Consider the following 17651-nt stretch of genomic DNA (forward strand, 5'->3'; position numbering starts at 1 on the left):
CTGAGAATGCCCATGTGTCCCATTCCTTTCCACCACCCCCAGTGTGGAAAAATGTGACCAGACCAGGGTTCTCTTGGTAAGTTGTAGTCCTGTGGCTACTGAGTCTTTGTTCAGGGGTTGGAACTCTGGCTGCATATCAGCATCATCTTTGGAACTCTGAAAATCCTGGGGCCTGCCCTAGTCCATCTGAATTAAGAGCCTCTGGATTAGGGTTCTAGTGTGTGTGTGTGTACAACCTTCCACAGGGGATTGTGCTGTGCAGCCAGGATTGAGAACCGCTTTGACCTCATCGTTGCATTATAAACCCACTGTCCTTCATGTCAGAGTCATTATTTATCCCCTGTGCTTGACTGTTAAATCAGTCATCATTTTAATTCCTAATCTGACATTTCATCTATGTTTCCGTGTTCCTTTGAACCAATGGGGTCCACTTTAAAAAAAAAAAAATTCTGTTCTGAGCCCTTACTACAAGCCTGACAACTGAGCCATAGAGCACCCAGTTGTAGCAGAAACAATTGATTATAAAAATGAAAGCAGGATACTTAGCTGGACTGCGCATGTAGACGGTACATGTGGGGACCTGAATTGTTACCACTTTCTTTTCTGCCTTATATATTGGTGTATATGTGTGTGACTTTTGAATTAATGTATTTATAGGTAGAAGCCTGGTTTAACCTCCACAGTGTCTGATTATCTATACAAATCTTATAATTTATACATTTTGCTTATGGTACATAAACTTCCATTTTTCTCTTACTCTTTTTTTTTTTTTTTTTTTAAGATTTATTTATTTAGGAGTGCCTGGGTGGCTCAGTCAGTTAAGTGTCTGCCTTCGGCTCAGGTCATGATCTCAGGGTCCGGGGATCAAGCCCCACATCGGGTCCCTGCTCAGCGGGGAGTCTGCTTCTCCTTCTACCTCTGCCCCTACCTCTGCTCATGCTCTCTCTTGCTCACTGTCTCAAATAAATAAATGAGATTTAAAAAAGAAAAGTTTAAAAAAAAAGACTTAAGAGAGGAGAGTGCACCCGTGTACCTGCTAGCACAGGGGGGGAGGGGCAGAGGGAGAGGGAGAAAGAGAATCCCAAGCAGACTCCCCTCCAAGTGCAGTGCCTGACATGGGGCTTGATCCCATGACCCCCGAGATCATGACCCGAGCCAAAATCAAGAGTCAGACGCCCAGCCGACTGAGCCACCCAGATACCCCTCTCTTACTCCTTTTTAATTTAAGAAATAGGTCTTGGCAGATAATGGTTTCAAAATACATTTAATGGTACTGAAAAAAATTTAATACCAAGAAATGACACTGGCAATTTTTCATGTTTTTTAGACCTGGAATAATGCCATTTAACCTAATTTAAAAATAGAAACTGTAATATTAGAAATTAAATGTTGTAAACAGTGGAGTATATTTTATGTAAGTCTTCCAGCCCTGCTAAACCAAAGTTTTTAAAAATTAGGTTAACACTAATGGTTATGAATTGTTTACTTTACATTTTTTTTTAAAGATTTTATTTGTTTGAGAGAATGAGAGACAGAGAGCATGAGAGGGAGGAGGGTCAGAGGGAGAAGCAGACTCCCCGCTGAGCAGGGAGCCTGATGTGGGACTCGATCCCAGGACTCCAGGATCATGACCTGAGCTGAAGGCAGTCGCCTAACCAACTGAGCCACCCAGGTGACCCTACATTTTCTTTTTAAAGATTTTATTTATTTTTTGACAGAGAGACAGCGAGAGAGGAAACACAAGCAGGGGGAGTGGGAGAGGGAGAAACAGACTTCCTGCCAAGCAGGGAGCCCGACTCGGGGCTCGATCCCAAGACCCTGGGATCATGACCTGAGCCACCCAGGCACCCCTACTTTACATTTTTAATCCTATTTTCCTCTGACCATTTTAGTAAGCCATCCGCCTCCTCCTAGATGAATAAGGAATTACCATAACAAAAATAATGATGGCTACTGTTTATAGACGCCAACACCATAGGGTCACTTGGGCACTGCACATGTCCAGCGTGCATTATCGACATAGCAGCGTGAGGACTGTCTCCTGTGGTTGTGCGGTGCACAGCATACACAGTGGCCTTGCATTGGGTATGTGTGCCAGGTACCAGATTAAGTGCCTTACAGGCATGATCTCTCTTACTCCTCAGGGATATAAGTGATAAAACATAAGGAAGCTGAGGCTCAGAGAGATCTGAGAGCAGCGGAGCCAGTACACGGTAAAGCAAGATTTAAACAGGTCTGCTTGCCATGCTTTTAATTCTTGTGCTATTTAACCACTTTTCTGACCTGCTGTAGCTTGTTTATTCACAAGGTGAGCATTATTGAGCCGTTTTATTACCTGCTGTATAAAGAAGTATTGAAGCCTTTGAAATTAAAATTGGCCTTCATGTTTTTTCTGTTTGAACTTGAAAATGAAGCATAAAATGAAACTGTGTAGTGTTCACATGACCATAGACATCAGAGGCAGGCTGCCTGGGTTTAACTGAATCCTCACTTCACACCTTCACAGCAATGTGAGTTACTCTCTGCAGGCCTTGGTTTTCTATGTCACAAAGTGGGGGTGTAATAATACCTTTCTATTAACTGTGGTAGTAAAGATTGTACAGTAAAGCTATTAGAAGAATACTTGGCATATAGCTGATATTTGTGAGCAGTCACTATTAGCTATTTTTTCCCTTTTATCTGATTTTTTTTTTTAATTTTTAAAAGATTTATTTATTTGAGAGAGAGCACACGGTGGGTGAGGGCCAAAAGGAGACGGAGAGAGAAGCCCACCCAGACTCCATGCCCAGCGCGCAGCCCGACGCAGGGCCTGATCTCACGACCCTGAGATCACCATCTGAGCTGAAACCAAGAGTCCGACACTCAACTGCACCACCCAAACACCCCTGGCTGATTCTTTTAAACCTTTTGTTTCCTTAGGCAGTATGCAACGTTGCTCCACGTGGTGTGTATGTTTGTGGTAATACCACAACTGCCTCTGGTTTGACTGTAACTCTTTCAAAAGATAGTTCCTCTGGAGATTTTGCTTTGGAAGCCGGTGCTCTTGTACTTGGCGATCAAGGTAAGAGACCAAACTCTCCACTATTTACAACATTTAATTTCCCTAATATTACAGCTTCTATTTTTAAATTGAGCCAAGGGTTTTAAAGGCATTATTCTAGGTCTACTGGAGCTTTGGGGATTTTTTTAAGCCTTTTCCTTTCCAGTTAATTTCTTTACATTCTGTTCAAGAGGCATTTGGACAGCACTGTATCAACCAGTGAGTTGAGAATGAGTGCCAGAAAAAATAACTGGAAATACAGTTTATACTGTAGAACTGAAACTGGTACTGTCATTCATTTTCAGACTCTTGCAGCAGACACGATTATATATAAAAATCAATCAAGTCAAATAGGTATAGATTGCTCCTTGCACTTCCCATTTCATAACAACCATCACATTTGTGATCATTTGTTTAAAGCCTGTTTTAAAACTTCACATTAAGTGGGAGGATTTGGTCATCCTGTTAACTGCCATATTTACATTGCCCAGTACATAGGTGCACAGTAAATACTTGCTGGATGCATTACTATTACTTAGCCCAGAATAGATCTAGATGCCTTGGAACTGAAAATAAGGTGAATGTTATCCTTTTACTCTGAGGACTTAAAATAAGAATTTAGAGCTATTACTTTATAATTAGAAGTTTTGCTGTATTTTAACCCATCTCATTGGATGTTTTTCAGGATTTGACTGATAGTTTATAAGAAATCCAGTTGGAGGGCTCAGCAAGAAGGGATCTCTAATTAAGCTTTGCTACCTAAGTTTCTCATGGTGATGCTTTAACCCTATTGAAAAACATGTTCCTATGCATGTGTCAAGCAGTGCCCAGATTCCAGTCAAGGTCATTCATTCCTTTGTTTCCCAGTGACCTCCATATTTCTGAATCCAGATCCTCTCAGTATCCCCACCTGCCCCCCCCCCCCTTCCTTGATACTTTACCTGCTTGGTTTCTAGGACATTACACTCTTCTGGTTTTCTTCTTATTTTATTATTGACTCTTCCTTCTCAGTCTTGTTCTTTATCTCCCCAACCTTAACTGGTTGGCACCTCCAGATGCTTCGTTAATGTACCTTTTTTTCCTTAGTCTATGCTTACCTTCTTGATGATCTTACCTAGTCTCATGGCTTTGCCTACCTATTTGCTGAAAATTTCCAAATTTATATCTCTTCTTTAAACTCTAGGCACATATTTCTTATTGCCTATTATTGCAGCATTTCCATAACTTCTTCAAACTTAGTATGTCCTAAGCTGAAATCCTGATGTTCCCCTTCAAACCTATTAGTCTTTCCCATCTCAGTCAGTGATAATTCCATTCTTCTGTTTGCTCAAATCAGAAAATGTGCAGTCATCCTTGACTTTTGCTCATACCCCATATCCATTCTATCAACAAATATTGTGGGCTCTACCTTCCATATATATCCAGCATCCAGCCTCTTTTCCAGTGCTGCTGTCATCTCTTAACATGGATTAGTAGTGTGATCTCATAGTTGGAATGCATGTGACCACCCTTGTCCTTCCTGTTGTTCTTAACAAGGCAGAGCAATCCCGTTAAAACTCAGATCAAGTTATTCTCCTCAGAACCCTCCAGTGGCTCCCTATCTCACTCAGAGTGAAAGCTCAAGGCTTGACAGTGGTCCAGGGCTATTCACATTCTGGCCTTTTCATCACCTCTTTTGCCTCATTATCTACTATTCCCCTCTTATTCTCCGGCTACAGTGGCCTTCTTGCTATACCTGGGATGCTGCCAGCACTCCAGGCATGTCACATTCCTACAGTAGGCTTTTGTACTCGTGCTTCCCTTACCCCAGACAGGTCTGCAAGGCTTGTTCCCTTTCCATCTTGAAGTTTTTGCTCAAATGTCCTCTCCTTACCCAGAAAACTGATCTTAGGTAATTATGCCTATCTCTTGTAGTTGCTGAAATACACTATCTTTTGAATATGTATATATCTTAATCTCACCTGTTTGAATGTAAGTCTTTGAGCTTTTTGAGGGTCACTCTCATATCTTCATTTTTATAGCCCTCACAACACAGTGCCTTGCCTATAGAAAACGCTGAATGAGAAAATACTACATAAAAGTTAAGTGTTTTATTTGCTGTAAAACAAGCACACATTCTCAACCATATGACATTTTATAATTTTAACTGCTGAAAACAATTACAAATAATTTTTTTTTTTTTTTTTAAGATTTTATTGGGGGCACCTGGGTGGCTCAGATGGTTAAGCGTCTGCCTTCGGCTCAGGTCATGATCCCAGGGTCCTGGGATCGAGTCCCGCATCGGGCTCCCTGCTTAGCTGGCGAGCCTGCTTCTCCCTCTGCCTCTCTCTCTCTCTCTCTCTCTCATGAATAAATAAAAAATTAAAAAAAAAAAAAGATTTTATTTATTTATTTGACAGAGAGAGAGAGCGAGAACAGGAATACAAGCAGGGGGCGTGGGAGACGGAGAAGCAGGCTTCCCCTGAGCAGGAAGCCCGATGCGGGACTCGATCCCAGGACCCTGGGATCATGACCTGAGCCGAGGGCAGACGCTTAACAGTCGACTGAGCCACCCAGGCACCCCGAATTACAAATAATTCTTTATGGTGAAACAGTTTCCATCCTGTAAGTTTGGAACTTGACCAAAGAAAGCTTTTTCTGTATTATTTTACTATGATTGTAGGTATTTGTGGAATAGATGAATTTGATAAGATGGGGAATCAACATCAAGCCTTGTTAGAAGCTATGGAACAGCAAAGTATTAGTCTTGCTAAGGCTGGCATGGTTTGTAGCCTCCCTGCTAGAACATCCATCATTGCTGCTGCAAATCCAGTTGGAGGACACTACAATAAAGCCAAAACAGTTTCTGAGAATTTAAAGTAAGTCTCTTTAGATATTTATACCTTTAATATATTGAATCCTTATAAATCAATAAGAAAAAAGATAACTGAGGACATAATGGTTCACAGAAATGATAAGTTCCAGTAAATGTACAAAAACATGTTTGAGCACTACAAATTAAAACAATGAAGTATCATTGATAGCAATTAGATTGGCAAATATTTTAAATATTAATAATCATTATTGGCAAAGGGTTGGGAAATGGGTTCTCACATATTCAAGTTAGCATACTGAAGGACAACTGGCATATTTTTCACAATTTTTTTTGAGAGAGCAAGCACGAGCAAGTGGTGGGGGGGGGTGCAGAGGGAGGAGGAGAGAGAGAGATCTCAAGCAGGCTCCACACTGGGCGTGTGGTGAGAGCCTCAAGCAGGCTCTCCTCTTCCCTCTGACTCAGCTCGATTTCACAACCCTGAGATCATGACCTGAGCCAAAATCAAGAGTCGGATACTTAACTGAATGAGCCACCTAGGTGCCCCTGTTTACCAGTATTTTAAATGTACATTCGTTTTAGCCAGTTCTACTTTTAGGAATCATACCCACAGAAATAGTCACACAAGTGCACGGAGATATATTTACAGGTTGGGTATGATGGCATTATTTATCACAACCAAAAATTGGAAACAACTTAAAATGCCCTTTGATATGGAAGTGGTTAAACTATGGCAAGCTGTACAGTGGAAAGTAGCAATTATAAAAATGGAAGTAGCTCTGTATGTGCTGATAGCTCTGTGCTTTGCTGTTAAAAGAGCACATTATATTCTTATAAATGGGGTATGATCCCACTTCCAAAAACACAGTTTGTATTTGTATGTGTGTATGCTTTTTTTCTTCTAATTTGTTCTGTATAGGTTGGACAAAAGGTATATAAGGGGGAAATAGATTGAAATGATGCAGAAGTGAGAAAAAGACAAAAGAATGCCTCATGTGAAAAATTGGAAACTTAAATTCTAGAGAAAAAAAACCAAATTTCCTAATGTTTGATGATAATGTGTACCTTTACTATAAAAATGATACATAGCAAAATATACAATTGTACTTGGAGATGCTATGCCACCACCACCAAAAAAGTCAATCTATTAGTTTTTCTTAGTAAAATGAAAAAGTGCTTTATTGGGAAAATCAGAAAGATCCTATTGAACAAGGACTTGGATTCTGGTTTTTAGAGGTACCCAAGCCTGCTTTGGGGCCTTGGCCAAATTCTTTAATCACTCTGGATTTTAATTTTCTTGTCTCAGAGGACTATCTGGTAGGATCAGGGAAGATGACTAAGTAGAACACAGCATTTTTATTATAATGATTATAATGACTTTCTTTTTTTTTTTTGAGAGAGAGAGGGGGCAGGGAAAAGGGAGAGAGAATATTAAGCAAGTTCCATGCCCAGCATGGAGCCTGACACGGGGCTTGATCTTACAACCTGAAATCATGACCTGAGCTGAAATCAAGGTGGATGCTTGACTGAACCACCCAGGCACCCCGATTATAATGACTTTTAAGAAAAAGTGGGCTTTTTTTCTAAGTGATCATAGATGCATTGAGAGACTCTGTTTTGGTGAGAAAAAACAAAAAAATTAAAACCACCCAACTAGATAACCTCTGGTGAATCACATAGCATGTGTTTTAAAATTCATTCATTGCGAAGCTCACCATCAGGTAGGTTAAGCGTCTGCCTTCGGCTCAGGTCATGATCCTGGGGTCCTGGGATTGAGTCCCACATTGGGCTCCTTGCTCAGCGGGGAGCCTGCTTCTCCCTCTGCCGGCAGCTTCCCCTGTTTGTGCTCTCTCTCCTCTCTCTTTCTGACAAAAAAAAAAAAAAAAAACAAAAAACATTGTGTGAGAAGGGGCCTTATCCTCAACCTACCAAAGGTAGGTACATATATGGCTTGTTTACGTGTTGAAGGGTGTCTCTCCAGAATTGGTGCATGTATCAAATCCAAAAGTTATTGCTTGTTTCTTTAACTTAAACTTTATTTTTTTAAAGTTCTACATGGAACTTGAATAGTAAACAAGTGAGTAAATGGTTTTCTATTTGTTTTGATTCCAATCATTGTTTCTTCTTTCTTTTATGCCTCTTAGAATGGGGAGCGCCCTGCTGTCCCGATTTGATTTGGTCTTTATCCTGTTAGATACCCCAAATGAGGATCATGATCACTTACTCTCTGAACACGTGATTGCAATAAGAGCGGGAAAGCAGAGAACCGTTAGCAGTGCCACCGTAGCTCGCATAAATAGTCAGGATTCAAATACTTCTGTACTTGAAGTGGTGTCTGATAAACCATTATCAGAAAGATTAAAGGTAGGCTTCTTTTTCTTAATCATTCATTTCCGTTCTGTTTGAATGTCAGAGTTCAGTATGTTGCTTATTGTAGAGCAGTAGTACATCACTTTCATGCCAAAACCTTTTATATTACAACACTAGTAAACTTCATTTGAAACAATCTAAGCCAACTATACTCAGAGCTAGAACTACAGTGTTTGGCTTATTTGGAAAGTCTTTTAGAATTTTTTATGTATCTCAAGTTATTTTAACAGAAAGATTTTATTTGCTATCCTTATAATCTTGGGCCTTTTTATCATGCTTTAGGTAGTTCCTGGAGAAACACTAGATCTAATTCCCCACCAGCTATTGAGAAAGTACATTGGTTATGCTCGGCAGTATGTCTATCCGAGGCTATCCACAGAAGCTGCTCAGATTCTTCAAGATTTTTACCTTGAGCTTCGGAAACAGAGCCAGCGGTTAAATAGCTCACCCATCACCACTAGACAGCTGGAATCTCTGATTCGTCTAACAGAGGTTTATTTTAAGTTCATGCTTTTTTGACTTAAAAATGGGGGCAAGAGGTGATACTATTTCTCTCAATTTCCTGCATAATTAACTTGATTTTTCTTCCAACTAAGAGACATTATAAATGGATGTATAAAATTTTTAAAAATGTTTGGTCATATCTGTATCATAACCAATCAAAGAATAGCCACTTCTTTCTAGGCACAGGACCAGTTACATACCATGCAACTTTTTTCCCCCCTTTTATTGACATTTAAGACTCCTGGAGTGTGGCAAGTGGTTAGGTTAATTAAGGATTCTAAGATTCTAAGTTGAATATATGGAAACATAGAATGTGTCAGTATTTGATTTGATACATGACAGGTCCATAACAATAGTACCTATTTTTCTAACAGCAGTAACATTTATTCACGGGTTTGGAATGCTAAGAGAACTCTGGCAGTTAAAATTAGCTGGAGTTTGGGCTTTCTGCATTTAAAATCAGATTATCCTTCTATGTTGTTTTAACAAATTGGTTAGGCATGATTTCCTGAAAGTAAAAGGCAAAGAAAAACCAAGTGTATTTCATAATCAAATTTTCTGAAATGAACACTCAGAAAGAGATATGTTAGTAGATACAAATAGGTTTTCATCCATATTTTAAATGAGTGTTTTCATACTCAAGTTTTCAGATAATTTCATTCTGACTTCTCATATTAGTCTCCCTCCCCCCAAAATCAGTTTTTTGTGTAAAATGAATAAATGAAATAAGCTTCAACATACTATATCCTGCTCAAACTATGTAAATATACTTACTTTTGTTATCTAAAAATGCTTGTTTTCTTTCAAAGGCCCGAGCAAGGTTGGAATTACGAGAGGAAGCAACCAAAGAAGATGCGGACGATATAGTTGAAGTTATGAAATATAGGTAAGATTAAATTTTAAATGCTGTTTTAAATGAAATACCAGTCATCTTTTCCTCTCAAATTATATATTTAATTAGGCCAAGCAAAATTATTTTTACCTTGCCCATTTGATTCTCTGAACAAACTATACTTTCTTGGTTTAAAATATTTGTGTAGGGGTGCCTGGGTGGCTCATTTGTTAGGTGTCTGCCTTCGGCTCAGGTCATGATCCCAGGGTCCTGGGATCGAGCCCCACGTCGGGCTCCGTGCTCAGCGGGAAGCCTGCTTCTCCCTCTCCCACTCCCCCTGTTTGTGTTCCCTCTCTCACTGTCTCTCTCTCTGTCAAATAAATAAATAAAATCTTTAAAAAAATAAAAAATAAAATATTTGTGTAAATAATATTAAAAATGTTTTTTTGAATGGGTAATACATTCACATAGTTCTAAAATCTATTCAAAAATACATATTTTGGGGCACCTGGGTGGCTCAGTCGTTAAGTGTCTGCCTTCGGCTCAGGTCATGATCTCAGGGTCCTGAGATCGAGCCCTGCATCAGGCTCCCTGCTCCACGGGAAGCCTGCTTCTCCCTCTCCCACTCCCCCTGCTTGTGTTCCCTCTCTCTCTGTCAAATAAATAAAATCTTAAAAAAACAAAACATATTTTGAGAACGCTCAAAAGCAACAACTTCATAATGGGTAAAATCATTAGTACTTACTGACTAGTAACCCTTTCGACCAATTCCTCACATATTATCTTTTGTCTGTTGTATTGGTTTAATATTACACAGTGCTTGGACTGTTCTTTTCTCTTTTACATGATTCAGTACTGGGTTTGAGGGGTCTTGTAGATGAAATTTTTACCAAGCTGGCTTCATTCCCTCTCCAATTGACTTCATTATATTGGGGACTCTCCAGTTGCCATTTGTAAGCAACCAGATAGTCTAGGAATTACTAGACTGTCTCCTACAACATGCTGCCAGGGGTTCAGTGTACTAGCACGTGACATAGAGGAATGGCCACAAATACCAGTTGTCTGCCTGACTTCTGGTAGACCAGACCAGTAAGAAACCTAGAGCTTGCCCTAACAGAGATCCTTTTTTCACTAGAAAACTAAGTCAGTGAATCTAACCAAAATTCCAGAAAATCTGGGTTGTAACTTTTTTTCCCAATTAAAAACAAGGGCCAACAGTAGGGACTTCTCGTTTAATGACAAAAAGTTGCCTCTTTGTTTACAGTCTTTCTGAGCATCTTGCTCTAAAACTCTTCACCTGTGGGGGTGGAGCTAACATTTCCTTTTCCATTTAATGATCTCTCACCCTTTGGGCCTTCTGGTGCCTGGCTCTACTGAACAGTGTTGTGTGCTTCTACTTCATGGACTTTTGGCTATCGAGCAAATCAAGGATCAAATTACCCTGTCACCCTGTCTTACCTGTAACATTGCTTTTGAGGCTTTACCCTTACTTAGTTTCCATAGGCCTCAGACCCCAGACATTGCCTCAAGCAGCTATCTGGTATTTCTCCACAATAAGTCCACTGGTCTGATTTGTCCTCATATCTGAGCATTACACTTAAGAAAAATTACTCTTTAAACCTTTTCAATAAAAATGGTGTATTGCTCATTTATAATTGGTTCTGCATGTCTGAATCTTCACGTCAGACAGTGTTTACATATACTTCTCCATCCAAGAGGAGCTCTTTAGCATTTCTTGTAGAACTTTGTATTTGTTTCTACTGCTTCTCAAAAGTGCCTTGCTGGTAACTCTGAATTAGCTTTCAGCTGTCAGTTTACTTCTGGGCTCCTGAAAAAACATATCTCGTTGTTAACTATAAACAGTACCTATGTGAGATCACCGGTTTGTTTCCGTGAATTGAATGTTCTTTACTGGCTTTCGTAAAAATTTTCAGATAACGAGAATAGGCTGATTCCTAGTGATTGGAATTACCTGCTGTTATTTCCATAGTATATTTCAAGACCCAGTTAAACACATTGAGACTAGATTGTGAATTATCTGTTTTTGTTATACTTACCATGCTTTCTGACCTTAGTCTATACTCTGTAAGAGCAGGGACCTTATCTGTCGTATTTACCAGTGTACTTCCAGGATCCAGGATCATACCTAGCACACAGTATGCCCTCAGTAAATGTACTGCCTTGATAGTAAAGTTGACCGTAGTAATCATTTTCCATTCACTAACTCTTCCATTTCAGTTTCCCTCTCTTTTGAGTTTTTGAATAAACTAAATGTTATGGGAAAAAGTTCACATAAGTTTTCTTTAAAATTAAAAATATACTGGAAGTACAGGAGAATAGAACCACCTTCAAAGATAAAAGATAATTGAGTTTTTTCTCTTTTTGGCTCAGATATTTATAAATCTTCACATCTGAAGCCGTATAGCTCACCTCAGATTCCAGATTTGCCACTCATTGGCTGTGTAACTTTTGGCAAGTCACTTACCTTACTAGACTTTGCTTCTTCATCTGTAAAATGGGAATAATAGTCCCTAAATCAGAGGATTGTTGGACTAAATGGGATAGCATATGGTGATTAAATATAATTAAGGTGAACATAAGTTAATAATTAACATAGTAGCTTAAAGCATTTTTGAAAAGTATCTTATGAGACATAAGCTCTCGTTCATTATATTTATTTACATTAATTAATATTACGTTTATTTATTACAGTCTTATTTGGATGACTCATTCCTATTTGTAGAGCTTTCTCTTTCATGTAGGCTCTTAGTATTCAGGGAACAAAATGAAGCTATGTTTTAGTAACCCTGTAAACTCATTGCTATAAGCTCCTTAAGGGCAGGAATTACATCTGTTTTATTCACCACTACAAATCTGCTGCCTAGCAGGTGACCAATTTATATTTGATTAACCAATTCCTGATTTAAATAACATTTTGCCTGTAAGCCTTGCTGTGAGATTATATCTGTTCCATTGTACAGGCAGGGAATCAGCCATAGAGCTGGATTACAGATGATGGCTAATTGTATCTCTGGTGTTTTCAGACTTCTGGCTAAAATCTACTATAAAGTACATATGTCTTTCTTTGATGATACTGTGAAAATAAGAGGAAGCAGCAGAGAACTGGAAATAATAGGTGGATCCTTTCATATCTAACCATCATTACTGCAAATCAGCAGAACCCTTCTAGTTCATTTCCACAGTATTTTTAAACATCTTTCATTTGTCAGATGCTTTACTAGGAGCTGGGAACATATCTTTTTCCTCTAAAGCCTAAATTTAGTATGTTTAGGATTTCTTTTTTTCATGAATCAAAAAGAATGTTCCAGGTATTTATATCATAGTTTATCAACTTTGTATTCTTATGCTTTTCTCTTCTCATATGTGTAAGTTTCTTAAAAGTGGTAACTGTGTCCACAAATGTTTTTATCTCCACATAGTTCATACCATAGTGAATTTCATGGTGGCCATTCAATCAGTACATGTTTAAATCTTTGCTACATGAGCCTCATGGTTGGTTACACATTTTTCTTCTTATAACCTGGGACAGAAATTTTATAGCCATGCCATATTGGGTAACTTTGTTTTTTTCTTCTCTCATTAAGCATGGTAGGAACTTATTCTGATGAATTTGGAAACCTAGATTTTGAGCGATCCCAGCACGGTTCTGGAATGAGCAACAGGTCAACAGCAAAAAGATTTATTTCTGCTCTCAACAACATTGCTGAAAGAACTTACAATAATTTATTTCAATTTCAACAACTTCGGCAGATTGCCAAAGAGCTAAACATTCAGGTATGATAAACCAAATACTTAATAAATCTTTTAATGACAATCTCATGAGGTCTTTATTAAGTATAGAACTCTTAAATATCAAAAGATTTGGATGACTGTGGAAAATAGTACAAAAGTTCCTCAAAAAATTAAAAATAGAATTACCCAATGATCCAGCAATCACACTACTGTGCACTTACCCGAAGAATACAAAAACACTAATTCCAAAGTAATATATGCACCCGTGTTTATCGCAGCATTATTTACAATAGCCAAATTATGGAAGCAACCTAAGTGTCCATCAATAGATGAATGGATAAAGAAGATGCAGTACACACACATACACATACACACACAGACACGCACACACACACACACACACACACACACAGGAATATTACTCAGTCATAAAAAAGAATGAAATCTTGCCATTTGCGACAACATGGATAGAGCTAGAGAGTATAATGCTAAGTGAAATAAGTCAGAGAAAGACAAATACCATATGATTTCATCATATATGGAATTTTAGAAACAAATGAACAAGGGGCGCCTGGGTGGCTCGGTTGGGCATTTGCCTTCGTCTCGGGTCATGATCTCAGGGTCCTGGGATTGAGCCCCGCATCAGGCTCTCTGCTCAGCAATTCTCTCTCTACAATTCTCAGAAAGAATTGTAAGTTCTTTCAGCAACTCTCCCTCTGTGCTATCTCTCTCTCAAATAATAAAAATCTTAAAAAAAAAAAAACAAAACAGAGAGAGAGAAAGACAAACCAAAAACAGACTCCTAACTATAGAGAACAGATGGTTACCAGAGGGGAGGAAGGGGAGGGGATGGGTGAAATAGATGAAGGGGATTAAAAGTATACTTTATCAAGGATACCTGGCTGACTCTGTCAGTGGGGCATGCAAGTCTTGATCTCAGCATTGCAAGTTCAAGCCCCACACCAGGGTGTAGAGATTACTTAAATAAAATCTTTAGGTGCGCCTGGGTGGCTCAGTCGGTTAAGCATCTGACTCTTGATTTTGGCTCAGGCCATGATCTCAGGGTGTTGAGATTGAGCCCTGAGTTGGACTCTGCACTCAGCAGGGAGTGTGTCTGCTTGAGATTCTCTTTCCCTCTTTCCCTCTGTCCCACCCACCCCCGTATATGCTCGATCACATGTGCATTCTCTCTCAAATAAGTAAATCTTTAGAAAAAGATAAAAATAAATCTTTAAAAAAAAGTACACTTATCATGAGGAACACTGAATAATATGTGGAATTGTTGAATCACACTATTGTACACCTGAAATGAACATAACACTATTAACTATTACTGGAATTAAAATTAAAAAGATAAATAAAATGGAGATCGAAAAACTAATAAAAGGTTTGGATAAAAAAATGGAATAGGCTTTTTTGGAGTATTCCAAAATATAAACTTATTTTCTCTAAGCTATGAAATGAGCTGCTCAGAGCTTTAAAAAAAAAACAAGTTTTTATCTAAAACACATACCTACCTCTTTTTAGTATCTTGACGGTTGAGAGAAACCTAGCAAGACTCACTTTCCATGTTTCTCTGACAGTCCCTTGTGGGCAAGTCATCTTAACATCTTTGAATCTCAGTTTCCTCATTTGTTAAATAGACATGATTCCACCTGCTCCACCTACTTAAAAGTTTTAGTGAAATTGGATGTAATACAACTTTAAGCACATAGTTTATATGGAAAACTGCCCACTTCATTTCAGATTTGAAGCTAGTCTAATTTTTGTTTTGAAGCTAATCTAAAACAAATATAAAATACTCTGGGGGCGCCTGGGTGGTTCAGTCAGTTAAGCATCTGCCTTTGGCTCAGGTCATGATCCCGGGGTCCTGGGATTGAGCCCCATATCAGGCTCCCTGCTCAGTGGGGAGCCTGCTTCCCCCTCTCCCTCTGCCTCTCCCCCAGCTTGTGCTCTCTCTCGCTCACTCTCTCTCTAATAAATAAATCTTTTAAAAAAAATATTGTAGATACTGGAGTTTTCATTTTTTATTAGCTCAGCTAATCGAATAGAATCTCATAATAGAATTGAAAGCTCATATGTTAGCAGTTTTCTCTATGAGGAAATACAAATAAATTTGCCCAAGAAACTTGAGAATTGTATATTTCTGTTTGAGAGATTCATTTTATAAATAATATTTTTGCATATTACTTAATGGGCTGTTTTGTGATATTTTATTCCAGGTTGCTGATTTTGAAAATTTTATTGGATCATTAAATGACCAAGGTTACCTCTTAAAAAAAGGACCAAAGGTTTACCAGCTTCAAACTATGTAAAAGGACTACCAAACCAGCACCTCCGGTTAAAACCATCTTGGTAATAAAGAATACGTTTTTTTAAAAAAAAGAATACTGTTCTCTAGGAAATGACGTCCTAAAAGTAATGTAATAGGAAAAGAGTGGTAATTTAAGAAGTGATGAAATCACATGCTTTATATTTACAGCTTTTCTGAAAGATTAAAAATAAATTGTTTAGATTTTTAAATGATATATATATTTTTTTTCATAGTTTTATTTTTGACCTCTTTTATTCTTATAAAAACTTCATAGTTTTTTTATAAATGTCTATCTGGGTATTTGCAAAGTTACATCTTAATGTTTAAATAGTTCTGACATACAAATACTGAGTATCTTTCAGAAATAAATTGAAACCAACTTTCAATTCCAAAAAAAAAATTGGATATATTTTATATTGACATATTTAACTTAACATCTTAGCTACTGAAAAAAAATTTAAAATATTATGTTCCATTACCGAAGTTAAATATGTACCTGGTTTAAGTCAATAGCTGTGCAAGGCTTATATTAAAACCAAGCAGCCTCATTAACTTACTACACAGAAGGTGAGAGGTGAGAATGCTCTTCTCCTAAACCTTTCTGCATGCCTACACACACACACACACACACACACACACACACACACACACTCACACACACACTTTCCCCTTTTGTTCCAATTTAGTTATATGTCATGATTTTATGTTAAATTTAGTTATATGTCATGATCTTATGTTAAATCTATAGCTTCATGATCTTATGTTAAATCTATAGCATTATTATGACTATTGAATATTACTCATCTCCTTTCTTGTACTGGACTTTTTGTTTTCCTTAGAGTTAATAATTAGTTTTTCAACTACTTAGCTTTCTCTGTATGTACCACTAATATGGCCCAAAGGCTCCACTGCAAGTCTATGTCTCCTCTCAGAACATGCAAACAAGTCAAATAGTCTATTTTAATTTCTTGGAGACCTCTCTCCTGGATTTCTCTAGCGTTTTCCAGTCTGAACGACACAGCTGTCATTTTGGGACTTCTCATTTTCGGTCCCATTTCCTGACTTTTATGTCTTCCTCTTTCTTGTTTCCCTGCCTCCCTTTGGTAGAACCCATCTTCTAGTAGCTTCCTGAGAAAGAGTTCATAAGGCAAATTCTACCCTTACCCCTGGATTGATAGTTTGGGCATAGAATTTTAGTTTGTAAAACTAAAAATAGATGTTGCTCGATTGTTTTTAGTTTTCGGTGTTTCTGTTTAGAAATTCAAGGCCCTTATGATTTTTATTCTTGGCACATGATCTTTTTTTTCTTCTTGAGAAGGTACTTGGATCTTCCCTTTTCCCAGGTATTTTGAAATTTTATAATGTTTAATAACTATCCTGGTGGTTTCTCATGCCAAAAATATTGGTGTTATCTTTACCTCTTTTTTTTCCCCTCTTATCCTCATATTAGTCCATCAACAAATTCACTCAGCACTTTTAATTACTTCCAGTTCCGCTATTCTGGACCAAGCCACATCTCTTGTATCATTTTGTAAGGACAAAGACTTCGCTTTATTCTGCTGCTGCTGCCCCAACAGGTAAAACAGATTCGGACACATACCCCTATGAAGTCGATACACATACAGTGGGTGATTATAGCCCTTATAAATGATGACACAGAACTTAACCAAAGTAGGTAAGCAACTTGATTTAAGAATATGAAAAATTTCAAGAGAATAAAAAAGTTTCCTAGCAACAGATGGAGGCATTCTCCCCTTTCTCTCCTGTGAAATTGCCCAAAACCAATAAGGAAACTGAAAAATAAAAATATATAGTCCATTTTCTGTGAACTAGAAGACAACTGAATTCCCAAACCCCAACACACTAGGAAAAGCTGCCAAAAGCTATCAGGATGACTCAGGCAGCCTTACAAGAGGGAAGAGGCTGACATGATGCCTGGTGGTGAATATTGTAGAAGAAACCAACAAACGTATTTCTTAATTAAAATATACTTTACACATCTTTTGGGGCAAAAGTAAAACCCCGT

At 38.1% G+C, this 17651-nt stretch overlaps 1 protein-coding gene and 1 long non-coding RNA gene across 4 annotated transcripts in view; one reads left to right on the forward strand and one right to left on the reverse strand.

Moving 5' to 3' along the window:
- MCM8 (minichromosome maintenance 8 homologous recombination repair factor) overlaps positions 1 to 15777 on the forward strand; it is a 39758-nt gene extending 23981 nt beyond the window's left edge. The window contains exons 12-18 of the mRNA XM_032419439.1: positions 2920 to 3061; positions 5703 to 5898; positions 7997 to 8216; positions 8505 to 8714; positions 9536 to 9612; positions 13164 to 13353; positions 15534 to 15777. Coding sequence (XP_032275330.1) covers positions 2920 to 3061; positions 5703 to 5898; positions 7997 to 8216; positions 8505 to 8714; positions 9536 to 9612; positions 13164 to 13353; positions 15534 to 15626 — 1128 coding nt within the window. The 3' untranslated portion in view covers positions 15627 to 15777. The remainder of the gene's footprint in view (positions 1 to 2919; positions 3062 to 5702; positions 5899 to 7996; positions 8217 to 8504; positions 8715 to 9535; positions 9613 to 13163; positions 13354 to 15533) is intronic.
- Positions 1 to 17651, reverse strand: part of LOC116641639 — a 43564-nt gene that overhangs the window by 14437 nt on the left and 11476 nt on the right. The window contains exon 4 of one of the 3 annotated variants that reach the window (XR_004301210.1): positions 7675 to 7713. The exons of 1 other annotated variant lie outside the window; for it this stretch is intronic. This is a non-coding gene — a long non-coding RNA (uncharacterized LOC116641639). Of the gene's footprint in view, positions 1 to 7674; positions 7718 to 17651 lie in introns of those variants that run through there. One more of the 3 variants, XR_004301209.1, reaches the window with a different exon arrangement.

The sequence above is a fragment of the Phoca vitulina genome, unplaced genomic scaffold (genome assembly GCF_004348235.1).
Source record: "Phoca vitulina isolate PV1807 unplaced genomic scaffold, GSC_HSeal_1.0 scaffold22, whole genome shotgun sequence".
NCBI lineage: Eukaryota > Metazoa > Chordata > Mammalia > Carnivora > Phocidae > Phoca > Phoca vitulina.